A 20,430-nucleotide genomic window follows, 5' to 3' on the forward strand; every position below is an offset into this window, starting at 1 on the left:
TTCTTGATAATCCAGGGGGACATCCTGATGTGACCCTGTCCAAGATGATTCCTGCAGAACATCTCAGAAAACTGTCTCCCCTTGGGGAAGCTGGGACATTAGAAGAAAAGAACTTTTATGGATTAGCAACTAGGATGACAACAGGAGGTGAGTCTACTACCTTTCCAATCCAAATGGGCTGGACCCAGTCCGAGTTTTATTCACTGGTTCTTCTGTTGATTCTAAAACAGAAGGTAAGAGTAATAATAAAAGAGGTAGATGTTCTACTAGCAGTGGTTCCCACATGTACAAGACACTCTATTCAGCATGGCATAGACAAGGGCTAAATAATTCTTCCAAAGTGGCATGCTGAATGGCCAACCTCTATCCTTGGTCAAGGAGAAGTAGGTGAAAGGCATGGTTATATCCAGGTTTTCTTAGGGAAGAGATTTATAAGTATCACTTTCTTAGTGTTTGGGGGGTAGATTGCTGAATTGGGGGTCAGGAATAGATGAATTGTAATCTTTCTGTGTGACCCTGGACAAGTTATTTAATTTCTCTCTGATTCCATTCCCTGATCTGTAAAAGATATAATAATGCCTCTACATGAAGCTCCCATCAATAAGATTATCATGGGACTTACAGGTGATAATATACATGAAGCCATTGTCAACTGACACTTTTATTGGGGATGGCAATGTGATTGGAAAACTGGGATGTCCAAGTTTAAAAAGACCCAAGTGCCATTGCTAGTTTGGATGTCATGCTCATTGCAGAGAAGAACCAGCAGTTCTGAAATGGTAGCTAGTCTGGTCACCTGCATTGTATTCTTGTGGGAGGCAATCATACTGGGTTTTTGTTTTTTTTTTAAACCCTTACCTTCTGTCTTAGAATCAATACTGGGTATTGGTTCTAAGGCAGAAGAGTGGTAAGGGCTAGGCAACAGTGGTTAAGAGACTTGCCCAGGGTCACACAGCTAGGAAGTGTCTGAGGGCAGATTTGAACCCAGGACTTCCCATCTCTGGGCCTGGCTCTCAATCCACTGAATCACCCAGATTCTCCCTCAGACTGGGTTTTTAATGGACTCTGCAACATGCCAAAGGGAGAATTAACTCCTAGAGTTCTTAGCATCTTAAACTAATGGATCATCCAACTCCCAAGTACTTGCTTGAAGTAGCAAAAACCTTTCATACCTAGAAGCCTCTCCCTGTATCAGAAAAGAATTTGGTTGTAATTACAGACAGTAATTATTGTTGGTGGGGGTGGCATTTCCTAAATAACAGGTTGATCTGGTTCCTACTAGAATTGCACCAACAAGAAGTGCTGATGAGGAATCCAGTGATGACTGTCAACCCACCACTCATAGGCTCAGGACCACAGAGAATCCAATCTGTTCCCTCCCAGTTGGAAGCACGGTTTATGGACAGGTATAGTTTTCTTCACTATAACATTCCATCCAAACACAAGCCAGGATGGTTCTTGAATAACTATGGAATCAGAGTCTCAGATGTGGAAGGAGCCTCAGAGGCCATTTGGTCCAGGTGGCATCTGAACAAAAATCCTCTCTAGATCATCCTAGTGGTCTGAAAAACAAAGATCTAATGCTGAGAGGAAGCCTGGGAAAATAAATGATTTGGGACAGTCAATGCCCAGGGACCTCTATTATTGACCCCTTGTGGAATTATGTCTGTTAAATAAAGTGGAAGGGGGCAGGGAATCCTGTGGTCATAATAGTGGAAAATCTGAGAATTGATCTGATTAGGTCACAAGATTTTGTCTCCCTGTCCCCCACCCCTGCCCTTGGTCACTTTCCATGCCAAGTTAGCCCCTAGGCCAGTTCTTGCTGACTCCAAGGCTCCTTCAAAAGGTTCTCTTTACTTCCTGATGAGGTAAGAGAAGTATTCTAGCTACGTATGGTGGAAGAGCCCAATGCTTCAGAAACAGGATGAGATGAATAATCATTTTCTCACTTAAATTTCCTCTTTTCACCTAGAGATCTGTTGTCTTCAGCTGAAATGATGGTTCCACCCTATCCTAGACAAATCCACTTCACTTCCTGCTTGGGAGCATCCATTCCATCTCATGGAAATATTCCTCATTTGCCCAATCCTGTCTACCCAAGTTTGAGTACTCACGGATGTGGTAATGCTCAAAGAGACTGTGTGATTATGCCTATTTCCCCTCTAAAGTTTTCAGAGATTCAATGGGTATTTTTTCCCTTAATGGTTTTCAATGGCTCAATGATTTCAATGGATTTTTTTTTCAACAAGGAGTTAGTGAGAGCAGGGCAGTGAGGAGAAAACAAGTATTTCTTAATTATAAAAACCAAAATAAATCACAAGGTACCTGTGGAATGTGGCTACTTAGTAGGAGTTCACTGATGGTCTTTAATAATAGTAACTATACTAGTTAAAGGAAAGGGAAAGACTCCATTGTCCCTTTTGTTCCTGACTTGGAACTTGATGATTATATCGGATACCTAAAGTCCAAATTCTTGCTCTTAAAGTTATTAACTAGGGAGTTTATTATGGTCACTGGGCCAGAAAGACAGATTGGTGTAGTAGGTGGCGAAATGGATTCGGAGTCAGTAAGACTTGGGTTCAAATCCTGACTTTGAGACAGGCAAGTCATTAACTGCTCTATGCCTGTTTTCTCATTTGTTAAATGATTCAGTGATTTCTAAGGTCCCTTCTAACTCTAAATCTAGAATCTCATGAGTGATCCTTAGTTGCTATGGGCTCCAGTTTCTACCACTGGAGGATGAAGGTACACCTAGAGTAACGTTTTGATTATTTCTCATTTGGAGAGGTCTCATTTTCATTAACTATCAGGAATGGCTATTGAGCAAGAAGAGGACATTTGCTTTTAAAAAAATATGTTTTTAAAAATGATCTTGGACTCCACGCCCCTCAGACTTCAAAGGCCCCTTTCATCTTTTTTTGCCTTTTGAAGGATGGAAGGGAAAACAGTAGGGAGGGAAGGAAGGAGAGAGGAAGAAAGGAAGGAAGGAAGGAAGGAAGGAAGGAAGGAAGGAAGGAAGGAAGGAAGGAAGGAAGGAAGGAAGGAAGGAAGGAAGGAAGGAAGGAAGGAAGGAAGGAAGGAAGGAAGGAAGGAAGGAAGGAAGGAAGGAAGGAAGGAAGGAAGGAAGGAAATGAAGGGAACAGAAAGGAATAGAAGGAAAATGACAAATCAGGAGACTTTCTCCTCCTGTCTATTTCTCTCATGGCCAATGAGATGCTAAGTCACATTTCAGGTGGGATGATCCACCATATTGATGGGCAGGCTTTTGTTTCATTACTGTTCATACAGTGCAATTTGCTTCTGCACAATGTTCCATTTGTATTTCTCACTTAGAACTTGGTTTGTGTTTGTTTTTGAGGATATGGCTTTCTACAGCCTGAATCCATGGAGGCAGTGGCCAGAAGGCAAGAGTTGGTGCAGAAGCAGAATCTAGCCAGGTGGGTGGTTGAATGGTGTTGCCTGTAATCTATAAGTGTGGAGGAAGGTGTTTGCCCAAAACTGATGGTTATCCCGTGAATGCAGACTTGGGAGGGAGCTGTCCTGGATCATTTTGCAATTCATTTTAACATCTCAGTTTCAAATGACTTTTTCTGTCCCTCAGCAATGTGCCAAATTTCACAGTCCCTCTTCAAGCCTGAAATGCTTCAGGTAGCTCTTATTTCAGCCCAGAAGAAAACATCCCCAGTCACCTAGAGCCCCTCACTTATGGTGGCTAAAGAAAAAAGATAACTGAGTCTTAGTCAAAGTATTGACTGGCCACTGTGAGAGGAGGTCACATCATACATCTTTACTTAATCCTCCAGAACCCCAAAGAATGACTCTTGTGAAAAAGGGAGTAAACAAACAATACCATGTAGTTCTTTTTTTCCCACTCAATTCACAACTGAAAGATTGCATTGTTTTGACTTAGACTTAGATCTTCCCATTTCCTTCAAAGGATTTATTTTTAAAGTTTTATTGACAGCACACACTCTGGTGGTTTTACAGTTCATCTCCTGCCCTCGGATTTGAGTGTTCTTCCTTTGAAAAATATTTGTTACATAAAAATACCCAGGCAACTCTTTGTCCCCCATTAAAGAAGGCATCCTTTGGCAAAAAAGGTGTATCTATTAAAATATTTCTTGCTTATTTCTACTTATTAATTCTTTCTCGGGAGGTGGACACACACAAGCCTTTCTTCAAACAATATTTCTGTTAATGTATATGATGTTATCTTGTTTTACTCTTCACAATTTCATGTAGGTCTTTTCCTGTTTTTAAAAAAATTAACCTGATCATCATTTCTTATGCAGTGGTATTCCATCATAATCATACGGCACAAGTTGTTTAGCCATTCCCCTACTGATGGCCATCCCTTCAGTTTCCCATTCTTTGCCACCACAAAGAGAGCTGCTATAAATAAAGGTATGCAGTTTTTTATAACTCCTTGAGCATAATTCCAGATTGCTCTCCAAAATGGTGGCTCAGTTCACAGTTCTCTCAATAGTGTACCAATTTTTTTTCTATCTCTGGTTTATTCATAAATTCTTTTTTCCACATCCTTTCCAACTTTTGTCATTTTCCCTTTTATCGTTTTAGCAAATATGATAACTGAGAGGTATCTGAGTTGTTTTGATTTTGATTTTCTAATCAATGATTTAGAACATTTTTTATAAAATTATATATAATTTTTATTTCTTTACCCCAAAGTTCTCCATTCATATATTTTGATAATTTATCAAGTGGGGAATGATTCATAGACTTTTGAATTTGAAAAAGTTCTATATATATTTTTAGATATGATACTTCTATTCTAGAAACTGTTTATAAAAAATTTCCCCAACTTTCTACTTTCCTTCTAACTTGACTATATTACTTTTATTTATACAAAACCTTTTTAATTTAATATATCCATTTCATATCTTAACAATTTTTCTATCTCCGGTTTATTCATAAATTCTTCTCCTATTCATTATTCTAATAGGTAATATGTTCCCTGTTCTTCTATTCTGTCCATGATATCTCCCTTAATGCCTAGATCATATATCCATATTGATCTTATCTTGGTTAATAGTGTAAGATTATTGGTCTATATTCTGCCAGACTACTTTTCAATTTTCCCAACAATTTTTACCAAATAGTGAATTCTTATTCCAAAGACTTGAATTTTTACTTTTGTCAAATACAAGGTAACTATAATTTTTTGCAACTCTTTATTGTGTGTCTGTTCTGTTTCACTGATCTGCTTTTCTATTTCTTAGCCAGTACCAGATAGTTTTGACAATTACTGTTTTATGATAATAGTTTAAAATCTAGCACTGCTGGACCTCCTTCCTTTACATTGTTTTTATTAATTCCTTTGATATTATTGACGTTTTGTTTTTCCAAATGAATTTACTTAACATTTTTCTATTTCAATAAAATAATTTTTTTGGTAATTTAATTGGGATTACATTGAATAAGTATAGTAGTTTAGATAGAATCATCATTTTAATTGTATTGGATCCACCAATCCATGAACAAGTAATATTTCTCCAATTATTTAAATCTAACTTTATTTGTATAGTCTTTTATAATTATGTTCACTTATTTTCTGGATTCTTTTTGACCATTATACTCCTAGATACTAGGATTTAATTCTTTCCTTGATGAGCTGAAGACCCCATTAGGAAAAAAAAACCCAGCCAACACAGAGACTACAGTAGACGACGTGTATGAATTCTGTACCCCATAGGTGCCCACCTCTCTGCCAAGAGGAAGGAAATGTGCTTCATCATCACTTCTCTGGGTCATTAAAATTAGTCAGAATTCACTGATTAGCATAATGGCCAATAACAATTCCAGAGATCTCAAGATGAAACATCTTACCTCCTGGCAGAGATGTGACGGAGTGAATTTGGCAGGGGGCTTGGGGGGGAGATACGTGGCTACTATGGGAATCTGTTTTGCTCAACTATACATATTTGCAACAGGAATTTGTTTTTCATGCCTCCTCGTTGTGAGGAAAGGGATAAGGAGGAGTGAGAAGGAGAGAATGTGAATCTGAAGGTTTTTTATATTTAATTTAAGAAATTAATCAGTGTTCAGTTGACATTTAGTGCCATTTTCATTTATATTCTCTGGTTGTAACGCTCTCTCTAGGCTCCTTTCCCAGAGTGTGGTTGCTCCTCTTGGGTTCTAGGGATCCCTGTGGTCTGGACCTTCCAGCCCTCTAGCTTCTAAGTTTGCTTCCCTTTAGCAGTCAGCCATAGATAAAATTAGCTCTTGGCAAAGACCTTTCCTAAAATGGCATAATAAGGACAGGAGCTATAAAATATTCATTGCTCCCATAAACCTGGGCCTTGGTCCCAGAAAAAAAAAGTTGAATCAATGAATCTCCTTCCTTCTTTAGTTGGGGGAAGGGGAGAAGTTATAGAATATTGTATATACTTTCAGACATGGTGGATTCATTTGCTGGTTTTGCTGAATTGGTTATGTCTTTCTTCTTCAGTCTTTCTAACAAGGGATGACTCATTGGGTAGGGGAAGAAGAATGATATATTTCAAAATGTAGTTGACAGTTAAGTGGCAGTACAGATAAAATACTGCATCTGGAGTCAGGAAGATCTGGATTCAAATCTAGCCTAGATATTTGCTAACAGTGTCACCCTGGTCAAGTCGATTTCCTCATATAGAAAATGAAGATAAAAACAGCACCCATTTCCTAGGGGTATTATGATCAAATGAGATAACATTTATAAAGTGCTTTGAAAACTTTAAAGTGGTATATAAATGCTAGTTTTTATTACTTTTATTGTTCAAATAAAAGCAATAAATTTTTTTTCTAAAAAGGGAAAACAATACTCTTTTCCAGCAATTTAAAATCTTTTAAAAATTAACTTATAGCAACGGTCAATCCTTAACTCTATCTTTATAGTGCCTGCTTCTTGAACATTGTTCTTCTATGCTAACATAGCAGTTCCCGCAGTCTAAGAGAATGTCTTGGGATTCCCCAGTGAAATCCATTGGAAGGATTCCTCCCCTGTGACTCTGTGAGTGGTGAACCATTATAACCTATCAAAGTTCAAGTGACAAGAAGAGGGTTCCAGATAGGACGCCATCTTAGGAGGAATGGACATTCATATTTTGGATGAGCAGCTGGCTATTAAAATTCTATTTCTAATATGTTCCATTGGGTTGTTTATGCGCTTCTATTTTTCTTCTTTAATTTTTAGAATGGAAATGGAAATGGGAACCATTTTTCAGCAAAGAGAGACAGGAAAAGCTCAACAGAAAGGACTGATGGGTTTGGGATTGGCGACCCCATTCCTGTACCAACATGGAATCCCAACAAACCCACTTGTGTTCCAAGGAAGGAGCAGGCTCTCTGAAGTGCATCTTCCCAATGATGTCTATATCCACAGAAGCTCTCTAGATGACCTACATGGAAACACCAGGCTAAGGACAACTGGTCCCTACCCACTACACAGTTGCTGGCAAAAGGAGAAGGGTCGCCGGCTGGGGAGAAGACCGGGAAATCATAAAGCTTCAGCTTCTAATGCCAGGAGCTCCAAAAACCAAGAGGAAAACAGAAATCCAGACCAGACTCTTGAAACTTCAGCTGCAGAAAAAGAGGACAAGAAAGACTTTGACATTGAACCACACCATAAATATGAACCAAGTGAGAACAATGGAGAGCCAGCCATTACGCCAACAAAAAACTCAAAGGAACATGAGCATAGCTCCCCCAAACCCTGTGAAGAGCATGGGTGGTCCACTGAAACAAGTGATAGCAGTGGTGGAAATGAGAAGGATTCTTGTCATTCTTCAAGAACCTCTGATGAAAAATATCTTCTTCACTCTCCAGCCTCCCTCGATCCCCTGCCACATGGATTTCCAGTCCTCAACAATAGCTCATTGCTCCCTCCAGGTTTGCAAGTCCCTTAAATTACAGTTTGTGAACATTAATTCTTTACTTTCCCATTTCTTTTTCTTAATCCTATTACTTGCCCATTCATGAAGCAAGAGGATATCTGATTCAGGGAAGCAAGCGAGGGATGGGTTCTTTAAAGCAGGTTACCTGATATTCTATGACCCTTCTGCCTCTCAAGTCTGTTTCCAGTTGCAATAATTGTTTTGTTTCCCAAACCTATAATAAATTGTTTCATAGTGGCTAGGTACTATATAAGGCAGTCCAGTAGAGTAATAAAAAGAGTGCTGGGTTTAGAACAGAGCTTTTTAACCTGGAGTGAACCCCTTCGAGTCTGTAAATAGATTTCAAGGGGTTTGTGAACTTGGATGGCCAAAATAAAAATTACACTTTTTTCACTAATTTTGGTTTGTTTTCTAATCCTATGTATTTTGTTCATTTAAAATATTTAAATTTTAAATTGAATGACATTTAAAATGAATAAATTTGAATTGAATATGAATTAAATTAAATTTTAAACATTTTTTTTCTGAGAAGGGGTCCATAGTCATCACCAGAGTGTCAAAAGAATCTTTGATCAAAAACAGGTTTTAAATACCTGGTTTAGAGTCTGAAGACCAGGGTTTGAACTCTAGATCTGCCAGTGACTACCCATGTGACATTGGGCATGCCATTTCCTCGCCCTGGGCCTCAGGTTTTTTTTTTAATCTGTATAATGGGAGATCACGCAATATAGTGATCCAAGACAATCCCATGGATTCATGATGAAAAATGCCATCTGCCCTCAGAGAAAGTGTTTGAATGCAGACGATAACATACTATATTTCACTTTCTTTCTTTTTTTTTTGTATTTGCAGTTGTTTTGGGGGGTGGTTGGTTTTCTCCTCCACAAAATGACTAATATGGGAAAATGTTTTACATAATTGCACATGTCAAATCTACATCAGATGGTTTACCATCTCAGGGAAGGAGGAGGGGTGGGAACGAGAAAGAGAATTTGGAGCTCAAAATGTTTCTTGAGTTTTTTAAATGAATGGTTTGTTTGTTTTTTTAAGGGAGATCATGAGATTAAGAGATGGTTAAGGACTTCAGACATCAACCCACTCCTTTTATAAATGAACTGGTCTAAATGGCTTTTAAAGTTCCATTTAGCTCTCCATCCATCCCATGACCAAGTAGAATAAATAAGGCAAACTCTACTAGAGATTAAGTTTTTATTGACTGTATCTGAGGATCTCACTTTAGCATAATCTATCCCCAAGGATGCTTGACAGGATGCTTTTCAAAGGGGCACAGCAAATATTTAGGAAATAACTATATTATCCTATTGAAATTAAACTTGTTATTTTCCATCTTATTTGCATATGACGATAAACTCTAGAGTTTATTTCCTTTTCTATTGAGTCAAGGGCACAGTAAGATTTACTCAAAGGCAAGGAATACAGAGACCAAAAAAGATTGTGGAGGCTGGATGATACTGATTCCCTGCCCAGAGACACTCCTTCATCTAAGTAAAGGGATGCCTTCCATCAGCAATCCAGTGAGCTGTCCCATGTCTGGTGCCTAATGGTTTACTCCTTTAAAATTCCAATTGGGCATAGGGGCTTGCTTTTTTGTTTTTGTTTTCCCCTGTTAGAACTAAACCTTGATACTGTTTAAAAATTAAGAAGTGGTGAAATATATTTCCTTGATGGCAAGTGCTATCGTGCTCATGTATATTTTAAACTAAGAACATAAAACATAAATGCAGCAGCCTAGATAGGGGTGAGAATAAAATATAATCAGAATTCTTCTCTTGCTTTCTAGCTGAGTGACTTACAGCTCCTGGAACTCTGAGATCCACTGTTAGGGAAGGATATTAACTCCTTCTAGCAGTATTGCTCCTGCTGTGTACAAAAAAAATACCAAATAACCCATTAGAGAGAAGACAGCCTGGAGTAGATGAAGGAATTCAGGGTTTGGAGGCAGGAAAGAACAGGATTTACATCTGACTGCTGATGCTTTATGGGGTCTTTAGTCAAGGGCTCTTAATCTTTTTGTGTCTTCTGAACCTTTTGATCAGTCTGGTCAAGCCTATAAATTCCTCAGAATAATGTTTTTAAAAGCATAAAATACAATGTGTAGGATAAAAAAAACCCATTATATTGAAATACAGCTAACAAAATATTTTTTAAAACAAGTTCATAGACCTCAAACTGTAACGATAGGTAGTGGTTAATGTCACTTGAGCCTCAGTCTCCCCATCTGAAATATGGTAACAATAGTAGATCTCTCACAGGTTTATCGATAACATCAAGATAAAGTGTGCTTCGCAACCCTTAAAGCATTAAATTAGTGTTAGCAGCCATATTGGCCAAGTCTAGGTAGGGGATAGCAGGAGTGGAATGGGCTATATACGATCTAATTCAGTTGATAGTTTGGCTAGTTGTGCTAGAATTGATTCTAAAATGGAAGGTAAGAGTTTAAGTTGTTGTGTTGTTTTTTGTTTTTGTTTGTTTTTTTGTTACAATCAGTGCTTCTCTGTGAAGGGCAGAAGGAAAGAATATCTTTTGAAGTCCAAGTGGTGTAAAAACAAACCAAAAAAACCCTATTGATTATTGTTTAAAAGAGAGAATGAGCCTCAGCCACTTCCCAGCTGTGTGACCCTGGGCAAGTCACTTGACCCCCATTGCCTAGCCCTTACTACTCTTCTGCCTTGGAGCCAATGCACAGTATTGACTCCAAGATGGAAGGTAAGGGTTTATAAAAAAAAAAAGAGAGAGAGAGAATGAACCTATCTTCTAAATGAAAGTCCTTTAGGCATTCTTGGGGTTTGGGGTTGCTTCTTCTTGTTAGAGTTGTCAACTTCTTTATTTAGTGTATGTTCAGAGAAGTCTTTGGGGGGTATTAATCCCCATAATTCCTTGTGTTTTGTGTTTCCCATAAAATTCAAAGTTAATTGACTGAAAAGTGGATTTAAGGGGACTCAGAAGAGATCTCAATACCATGAATGCAAGACTTCAGTTGCTTCTCATAAAGCTTTGTTTTCTCCCCTTATGGAAGATGGCCCATTCCTTCAGCCAGAAAATAAGCCATCAACTAGTCAACTGGTCTACTAGTATTCTTTGGGCTCCTATTATGTGCCACGTATTGTGTTAAGGACCGCAGATAAAAAAAGAAAAGGCAAAAGAGAGTCTCTGCTCCTGACTAGTGTTAACTGAGAGATGGGAAACCACAAAGCATCTCCTGCATAATGAGGATTTCTGAAGAAGGCTGATGTGTTATAATGACTCATCTGCTTACTTATCTCTTTAGCTGAAATAGTATGTTCATTTAATTTGGTGGAATTCACCAAACATTGCAATATGTTGCCATGGAAAACACTAGATCTGGAGTTAGACATCATTATTCAGTTGTTATAGTGGTGTCTGATTCCCCGTGACCTCATTTGGGGTTTTCTTGGCAAAGATACAGGAATGGATTGCATTTCCTTCTTCGGTTCATTTTACAGATGAGGAAACTGAGGCACACAGGGGTAAATTACTTGCCCAGGGTCACCTAGCTTCTGAGTGTCTGTGGCTGCATTTGAACTTAGGTCTTTCTGACTCCAGAACCAGTGCTCAATCCACTGGTTGCCACTCAGCTGCCTAGTCAGCAGACTTTGGTTCAGAGAAAAGTTGAATTCTGTCATGGTAGAGAGAACATCACACTGTCAAAAGTCCATTTCCTCAGTGTATGAAAGTAAGAGTTCTTAAGTCCATGAACTTACTTTTTCATTATCTTAATTACATTTCAGCATAGTTGGTTTTATTTATTACTTCTTCATTATCTTAATTACATTTCAACATAATCGATTTCATTTATTGGTAGGAAGTATACCCACGCCACTCAAAGCGCAGTGCCATGACGTTTTAAAGTAACGGTTTTTAACCTTACCTCCACAAACGGAGTTTTTCAATATTTCTGTATTTCAATAATTGGTTAGTTTCCTTTGTAATCTAATTTAGCTGATTTTACGCATCTAGAAACATTTTCACTTCACCAGACCAAAGGGATCCATGACACACAAAAAAGGTGACAATTCCTGTTTTAAAGTTCTGAGATGGAGCATCTACTAGAGCCAGGGAGATCTGACTTCAAATCTGGCCCCAGACACTTCCTGACTGTGTGATCCTGGACAAGTCATGTAACCCCATTTGCCTAGCTGTTGCCCTTCTATCTTAGAATTGTTTCTAAGACAGAAAATAAGGATTAAAAAAAAGTATGCAAGACCATAGCAATAGTAGTGAATGAGATATATGCACATACTTTTTAAAACATTCTACTCAACTTACTGTTTTTCTTATCGAATATCTTTCACCCCCAAAGGCTATCTTTTCCATTTAAGTTTTAATGATGATTTTTGTTTGCTACACTGCAGTTATTTTCTCAGTAGCTTCCTTTATTGATTTATTCTTCTTTGTTTATACCATCCCAAACAACAAAGAAAACCAGTTACTCTTTACTAACAAAGAAACTTCATCAGATAGTCTATGTAGTGAGCCTTGGAGCCCCCCCCCCCACCTTTGGACTAAGAGGAGGAAAGAGCGATTCATCGTATCATCGTCTGTTCTCTGGGACCAAGATGGGTCACATTGTAATTACTTTCTGTTCATTCCCTGATCACTTTATAGGAATAGGTGACCTATTTTTAAATGGGGAAGATCTTTCTTCTGCTGAAGACATTCGGAAATGGGCCGTGGATGATGTGTTTGACTTCATTACTGGGCTCCCAGGTTGTTCAGACTATGCACAGGTGACTTATTTTCTTTATTAAAATAAAATAAAATTTTAAAATAATTTTAAAATATATTTAAAAATAAAAATAAAAAAATAATTAAAATAAAAAATTAATTTTAATTAGTAAATTAAAAAATAAAATAAAATTAAGCTGGAAACAGGGGGCACACGTTGATCATCTTTGCTACCAAGGAGGCTGAGGCTGGTGGATTGCTTGAGCTCGGGAGCTCTGAAATACGGCAGGGCCAAGTTGGTCTATACTCAACCTCATGTCAGTATGGGGACCTCCCTGGTAGTGGAAGACCATTGGGCTGTCTAAGGTCACTGGGCTGCCATACTGATCAGAAGTGGGATTAACCACTAGTTAACTGGCTATTGAGCTTCCAGCCTGGGCAAGACAAGGACACCTAATCTCCAATCAATCAGTAAATAGAAAAAACAAACTGAAATACTATCTAAGGAACCTTGAAATATATTTCTGTTGACTTTCTTGTCTTTTAAACCCAGAATATGAGTTTTCAAAGCCACTCTTAATTATGAAATCAGTGGGTTGCTTGAAATAATCCAGGAGATTCCTTCTAGGTCTAAATCTATGATCCTATGAAATGTAGACAGTATATTGAAGTCCAAATTTGGCTCTTTTAATTGCCCAGGAGGTTATGGAAAAGATGACGTCAGTGAGGTTATCACTTGGGGAATGTGGCACTCCATGTGTTCATTGTTGATGTTTACCCTCTTGCTAGTCGAAAATATTGAGCTTCTTGTTAAGTCTTTAAGCACAACAGGGTATTAATTCAGCAACTCTGGACTACTCAGAGACTCAAATAAAATTGTGAAAGAGTTCATTCAATCTGGAAAAGAAAAGGAAGGTGTAGGACAAAAGCACCAGCTTTAAGATTTGCCAAACGTTTGGTTTGGAATTTTGTCTCTGCTAAGACTACTTGAGCAAGTGTCTTCCCCCTCCTCTGAGCCTCTGTAAAATGAACAGTTAGACTAGATGATATCTAAAGCTCCCGCCTCCTTAAAATCCTACAAAAATATATATAAAAGCTAAAGAAATTAATATCTAAAAATTAATGTCTTTTGTTTCTATATCTTACACATCCTTACTTTCTGTCTTGGAAACAACTCTAAGACAGAAGGGCTAGGCCAACAGGGTTAAGCAACTTGCCTGGGGTCACACAGCTAGGAATTTGAACCCAGGATTTGAACCCTGGATGTCCTGTCTCTAAGTCTGGCACTCAATCCATTGAGTCATCTCACTGCTCCCTAACGCCATATTTCTTGACAATCAATGTTGTTATTTAGGTGTTATAATCAAGGACACCAAGTCTTTGAGTTATGCAAATAGTAAGTGATGGAGCTAGAACTTGAACCCTATTCTTCTGGCAGCAGGATGAGATGGAATGAGTGCTGGGTTTGGAATCAGAAGTCCTGGGTTGGAATGCTAATTCAGCTACTTACTTCCTATATGATTGTAGACAAGTCACTTCATTTCCCCAAGCCTCAGTTTCCTCAGCTGTAAAATAAGGGTTCCAGCTCTAGGTCCATGATCCCAATAATCTCTAAAATTAAGAAATTTGACCAGATCATCTCTAAAGCCCCTCCTAGCTCTAGCCCTAGGATATGATTACCCCAAGGCCAGTGCTCTTACCCTACCCTGAGATATTTAGGGTTCACAAAGCTCATTTCTCAGCTCTTTGATCACAGGATGATTCTAGCAAGGTACCTTCTCCCCCTAGCACAGCAGGGAGGAATGTCTCCTTTGATGTCTCTGGAGCATTCAGCCCCCCGGCTGCCTGCACTGTTTGGAGGAAAATAGGAGTGGCTGTGTCCACTTCAAAGAGAGATTAACTAGGCTGTTTGGAAAATCACAAGAAAGCCAGTTGTGCAGTCTTGACTCAAGTCAACAGGCTTTTGCTGATCCCTTAATGGGACAGACAACTATGAACTTCTTGGAGATGGAAGAAAAAGAAATAGAAATAGACCGAGTTGATGGAAGGTTCTTGGAGAGGGGAAAGCTTTAGCAGGTAGGGCTGAAAGGATAAATAATCACCCAGGAAGCTTCTTCCTTTCCTGCCTGCCCTAGAAATCCCCATATGCCCAATAAGATGAGCAGAAAATACTGAACAGCAGAAAGTGAGCCAGCCAGAAGCCATTCTTCTTTCTATTCGTTTGGGGGAAATATTGTCCCTGTGGTTCCCCAAAATCAAACCCACCAAGAACAAAATAAAAATGGCATGAAATAGCATAAGAGACAATTAGATAGAGCAGCACGCATTTCTTTTTTATTTCTGAGTGGATTCCCTTTTTTTTTTACCTAAGTTTTCTGATGTTATAAGATCTAAATTGCCTCCCTCCCTCCTTCTCTTCCCTCCTCCTTTCTAGAAAGGGTAAGCAATTTGAGCTGGGTTATACATGCTTTATCATGCAAAGCCTCTCTCCACATTGTTTCTTTTTTGTTTCTAAGATTTTTAGAGACCATGCCATTGATGGCGAAACCTTGCCCTTGCTCACGGAAGAGCATCTTTTGGACACTATGGGCTTAAAACTTGGACCGGTCCTAAAAATTCGGGCTCAGGTATGGTCATGTAGAGCCATTAAAAGTCAAATAATGAAGGGGCTGCTGGGTGGCTCAATGGATTGAGAGTTAGACCCAGAGAATGGAAGTCCTGGATTCAAATCTAGCCTCAGACATTTCCTAGCTGTGTGACCCTGGACAAGTCACTTAAACCCCATTGCCTACCCCTTACCACTCTTCTGCCTTAGAACCAGTACACAGTATTGATTCCAAGAAGGAAGGTAAGGGTTTTAAAAAAAAAAAGTCAAATAATGAAACCCAAGGGAGGCTCTTGATAGCAATGGCCTTAAGATAAATGAGACCTTTTCCCCCACTAACATTTTATGAATGTTATCTTCCTATCAAGTCTTTAGAACCTCATTGTTCAACAAACAGAATCTGCGTTTCCTCTAAGGGTTGACTTTGGGAGCTCTGGAGTTTGTTTGCTTGTTATAAGCTATTTGAGAACATAGGGTTTCATGTCTTAAAATTTTATCCTACACGAGCTATCTAACGTATTTCCTATTTGCTAATGACCAGATAGAATCTTTAACTCATTATTGAATAGTTACTGGCATTGGGGGTGTCATGTATAGAGAGGACCTGGATTCAAGTCTCACCTCTGCCACAAATTGGTTCTACAGTACCAGGCAAGTTGATAATTTTCTCAGTGTTTCAGACAACAAGTTTAAGACTATATACTTAGGGAAAGTGAGGTGGTTCAGTGGATGGGGAGTCAGGTCTGGAAACAGGAAGCTCTGGGTTCAAATGTGGCCTCAGACACTTTCTAGCTGTATGATTCTGGGCAAGCCACTTAACCCCCATTGCCTAGCCTTTACCACTCTTCTGCCTTAGAATGAATACACGGTGTTGATTCCAAAAAGGAAGGGAAGGATTTAAAACAAAAATCTACTGAGTCACTTAGCTGCCCTCTATATAATTCATTCTTAAAGGAAAAGGTACAAGTTGCATTGGCAGAAAGAGTTTCCTCACCTAAGAGTTCACTATGCCAGTGAAATCAGTGATTCAGTGCAGTTCTTATCCCTCTGGGCAAGTCAATTAACCTCTGTCTGCCTCAGTTTCTTCATCTGTAAAATAAGCTGGAGGAATAAGTGGCAAACCACTCCAGTATCTTTGCAAGAAAACCCCGAATGGAGTCATGAAGGGTCAGTCGGGGCTGACGTGATGGAACATCAATTTCTGGCATACCCTCTTGGGTCAGAGCACATCTGGAATATGGAGTTCAGTTCTTGATGTCAGCTTAAAGAGAGAGTTTGATATGTTGAAAGTGTCCAGAAGAAGGTAACCAGTATGGAAAAAGGTCTTGAATCACACCATATGAAAACCAATTGAAAGAATGGGCATAATTTGCCTGGAAAAGAAGAGCCTTGGTGAGGATATAATCGCCATCTTTAATTATCCAAGGATTAGTATTTAAGTATCTAAACACTGAAATACCCCATTTTATAGCTATCAGGTGGGAAGAATTAATCAGGTTTTCTTGGGTAATAATGAGGTCTTTTTAGCGTAAATGAGCCATTAATTAATATAATTGATGGAAGAATAATAGCTCAGGTAACTTCATATAAGATGGTCTGAGGTCCCCATAGAAAAAAAGATTACATTTGTGTTGCTTGGCTCCCTGGGATTCCACAGATACAATGAGAGACAGAAAATTTGTGCTTGAGAAAAGGGAAAGCTTCGTGACAATTAGGGCTATTTCCAAAGTGAATTGGCTGCCTCAAGAATTATTAAGTAGGTTTTCCCTCCTAGTGGGAATTCGAGCCGAGCTGGATGAATCCTTGCTGGGTATGTTGTTTTCAGATATAGTTGTCCCAGGTGGCTACTGAGATCCTTCCAACGCAGAAATCCCATGATTCTGTGATCTGTAAAGATGATACACAATCTGGTAAACGGAATCACAGCCTTTCATATATTCTCACCACAAATGAAATAGAAGACTTAAAGGAGACAGGAAACTATCTGGACCACTCTCAGGCTCTCCTCAGAAAGACCAGAAAAGGATTGAGCAGAGGTGGTCAAGGTTTCTTTTATCACAAAACCAAAGGCAACAAGAAATCATTTCTTGGGACTCTTGCTCATCTTGTTTTGCAGTGCTTGTTAATAGTTATTATATGCATATAGACCCCCACTATGATGATCATAAACTCAGCTTCAGAGCCAGAAGGTACATCAAAGGCTATTCAGTCTATCTGTGGCAAGAATAAAGTAGCAGAAAGATCCTACAAAGAACGTGACAAAATTCTGAAAGGTAAATCAGGTGCTGAAATTCAGCAATTCAATTGCAGAAATGAGAATGGGGAAGATGATGAAAACTATCTTGGGAAACAACGAGGTGGCTCAATGGATTGAGAACCAGACTTAGAGATGGGAGATCCTGGGTTCATATGTGACCTCAGTCACTTCTTAGCTGTGTGATTCTGGGCAAGTCACTTCACCCTTAAGTGACAACTCAACTCACGTAACCCAGCCTAGCCCTTACTGTTCCTCCTCTTTGGAATCCATATATATATAGTATTGATTCTAACATACAAGATAAGGATTTTTATTTTTAAAAAGAACTGAGAGCAGCTAGGTGGCTCGTGGATAGTGAGCTAGCCTTACAGATGAGAGGTTCTGAGTTCAAATCTGTCCCAAGACACTTCCTAGGTATCATATAGACCTCATTGCCAGCCCTTACCCCTTACCACTCTTCTGCCTTGGAACCAATACACAGGATTGATTCTAAAATGGAAAATAAGAGTATTTTTAAAAAAATAAAAACCATCTTGGCAAATACAGCTGAAATGAAAACATGTCAAAGACTGGTTGACTACACAGAAGCCTCACACACACATATTTATGTGTATATATATATATATATATATATATATATATATATATATATCATACTCCCAGAAGAATATTGGAAGGCATGACAATCAAGCAAAACCAAAAGAAGCAAAATTATATAGTTATATATTTAATGAACAGAAAATGATTGGTTACATTATATTTTATTAACAATAGCCATTATTTCAGAATCAGCTATCTATGTATTTCAAATTGAGCAATGATTGAAATCAATACCAAATGGAGTGGGGCAGTTTGAGGATAAACACAAGAAAACCAGAGAAGTTGCTAGTTATTTTAACTCCAACCCAATCTTTTCAAACTAGCTCTTATCTCCAGAAAATATTAAAGGAACAAAAGAAAAGGTGGAATCTAGAAGGTGCTTTTCATATCTCAAGTCTTTAAAACTCTCTTAATACCATAGAATGGCTAATAATGTTCCTTAAAGAAGTATAATCCATGGAACAAAGTTGCAACAGCAATAAGGCCAAAAGAATCTAGAAATATGAGCCAGCAAATGCTTGATTACCTTGCCAAATAAAAGGACATGGAAGCCAAGCACAATGATAATTTAGGTTACAAATATAAAGGGAAGATGTTGTAAAGCAGGGGAATGGAAGATTATAGTCAGTATTGCTATTAGAAAAAAATTGAGGGGAAAATAATCAACTGATGAAAATTTGACCTGAGACTTAACTAAGCCAGATACCTCAAAAGCATATAAAATAAAAATCGATGTGAAGAAACAGTTCCACTGGTGATTAAAATAAATCTATCATATTTTAAATCTACCACCATAGTAATGGATGAATCGTATTACGAAGTGGTAATTAATGGGAGGTCCTGGGTTCAAATCTGGCCTCAAACACTTCCCAGCTGTGTGATCCTGGGCAAGTCACTTAACCCCCATTGCCTAGCCCTGACCACCATAGTAATGGATAAATCTTATTAAGAAGTGGTAATTAATGGGAGGTCCTGGGTTCAAATCTGGCCTCAGACACTTCCCAGCTGTGTGACCCTGGGCAAGTCACCTGACCCCCATTGCCTAGCCCTTACCACCCTTCTGCCTTGGAGTCAATACACAGTTTTGATTCCAAGATGGAAGGTAAAGGTTTAAAAAACAAATAAACAAGTTAATACACAATATTGACTCCAAGATGGAAGATAAGGGTTAAAAAAAAAAAGAAGTGGTAATTGTATCAAGAAGGGGAAATCAAGAAGAATTTCTGGACCCAACCAAATGTGGGCAAAGGAAAAAATTACAAACAAACAGAAAAAGTCTCAATTTTTATAGAGAATTTTCTATAGGAAATCAAATCTTTATAATCACACAACTGAGTGAGATATTAAAAAATGGAAAATAGTCAAACATACAGACATATTCTTGGTTTGTAGTGGAAATTTTATATATTCATATGTACATATATATTTATTATCATATAGAAACATTACAATGCCAACTTGGCAGCAATTTCAGAATCATCTGTCATCAAACAATGGAGGTTTTCAAACCATGAATGGATTGATGGTTATTTCTCAAATGTATTCTATTCTTTCTCAAGTACTGATTGGACTACGTGGTCTCTGACATTCTTCTAGTAGTGTGATTCTATGAACACAGAAGGAATTGTGCCTATTTTTATTGATTGAAAAAAATGTTGGCTTAGAAGCAAATGTAGCCTTGAGTGATATACTTAAATAATGCTTCCTCTGTATATGTTAAAATCCTATGGGAGGCACATATTGTCAGTGGACACATGAATTGGTCTAACCACACTAGAAAGTCATTTGGAATTATATACTCGAAGGCATTAAAATGTGCATACCTTTTGACTGAGAAATAACATTACTAAGCATAAATATTAAACAAAAATCAAAGATAAGGAAAGGACATTATGTTCAAAATATTTAAGGTAGAAATGGGGAAAAGTGGGTACCCAGCATTGGCAAATGTCTAAACAAATTATTGTATAAGAATGTTATAAGATACTAGTGCCATAAAAATGATGAAAATGATTGATTTGGAGAAAATGGGAAGTAATTCTGGGAACTAATGTAGAATGAAGAGAACAGACCCAGGAGAAAAATTTATATAAAAACAACAATAGTATAAAATAAAATAACTTTAAAAGACAAGAACTCTGATCTCTAGGCAAAGATTAATCATCAGGTGTCATCACCAATGCAATTAAATGGCATGGCACTGAAATTTGACTCAGGAAGTCATTAAGTTCAAATCCTGCCTTAAACACTAGCTAGGTGTGTTGTCCTGGGAAAGTCACTTAACTTCCATTTGCCTCAGCTTTGTTAGCTGTCAAATGAGGTTGTTGTGAGGGTCAGATGAGACCAGTGCAACTATGTAAATCTTAACT

At 38.2% G+C, this 20,430-nt stretch overlaps 1 protein-coding gene across 1 annotated transcript; it reads left to right on the forward strand.

Annotated features, from left to right (window-relative positions):
• The first annotated feature begins 44 nt into the window (after positions 1-44).
• Positions 45-17,578, forward strand: SAMD7 (sterile alpha motif domain containing 7). The gene is made up of 6 exons (XM_056808480.1): positions 45-147; positions 3,359-3,437; positions 7,193-7,887; positions 12,540-12,661; positions 15,116-15,226; positions 17,351-17,578. The coding sequence occupies exons 1-6, from the start codon at positions 45-47 to the stop codon at positions 17,576-17,578; spliced, it is 1,338 nt and encodes a 445-aa protein (XP_056664458.1).
• Positions 17,579-20,430: the final 2,852 nt, after the last annotated feature.

The sequence above is a fragment of the Monodelphis domestica genome, chromosome 8 (assembly GCF_027887165.1).
Source record: "Monodelphis domestica isolate mMonDom1 chromosome 8, mMonDom1.pri, whole genome shotgun sequence".
NCBI lineage: Eukaryota > Metazoa > Chordata > Mammalia > Didelphimorphia > Didelphidae > Monodelphis > Monodelphis domestica.

Coding starts and splice junctions, on each gene's coding strand:
- SAMD7 (XM_056808480.1), top strand. CDS start 45: ATGATTCCTGCAGAACATCTCAGAAAACTGTCTCCCCTTGGGGAAGCT. Junction 148..3,358: donor AACTAGGATGACAACAGGAG/GTGAGTCTACTA, acceptor TTTGTTTTTGAG/GATATGGCTTTCTACAGCCT. Junction 3,438..7,192: donor CAGAAGCAGAATCTAGCCAG/GTGGGTGGTTGA, acceptor TTTAATTTTTAG/AATGGAAATGGAAATGGGAA.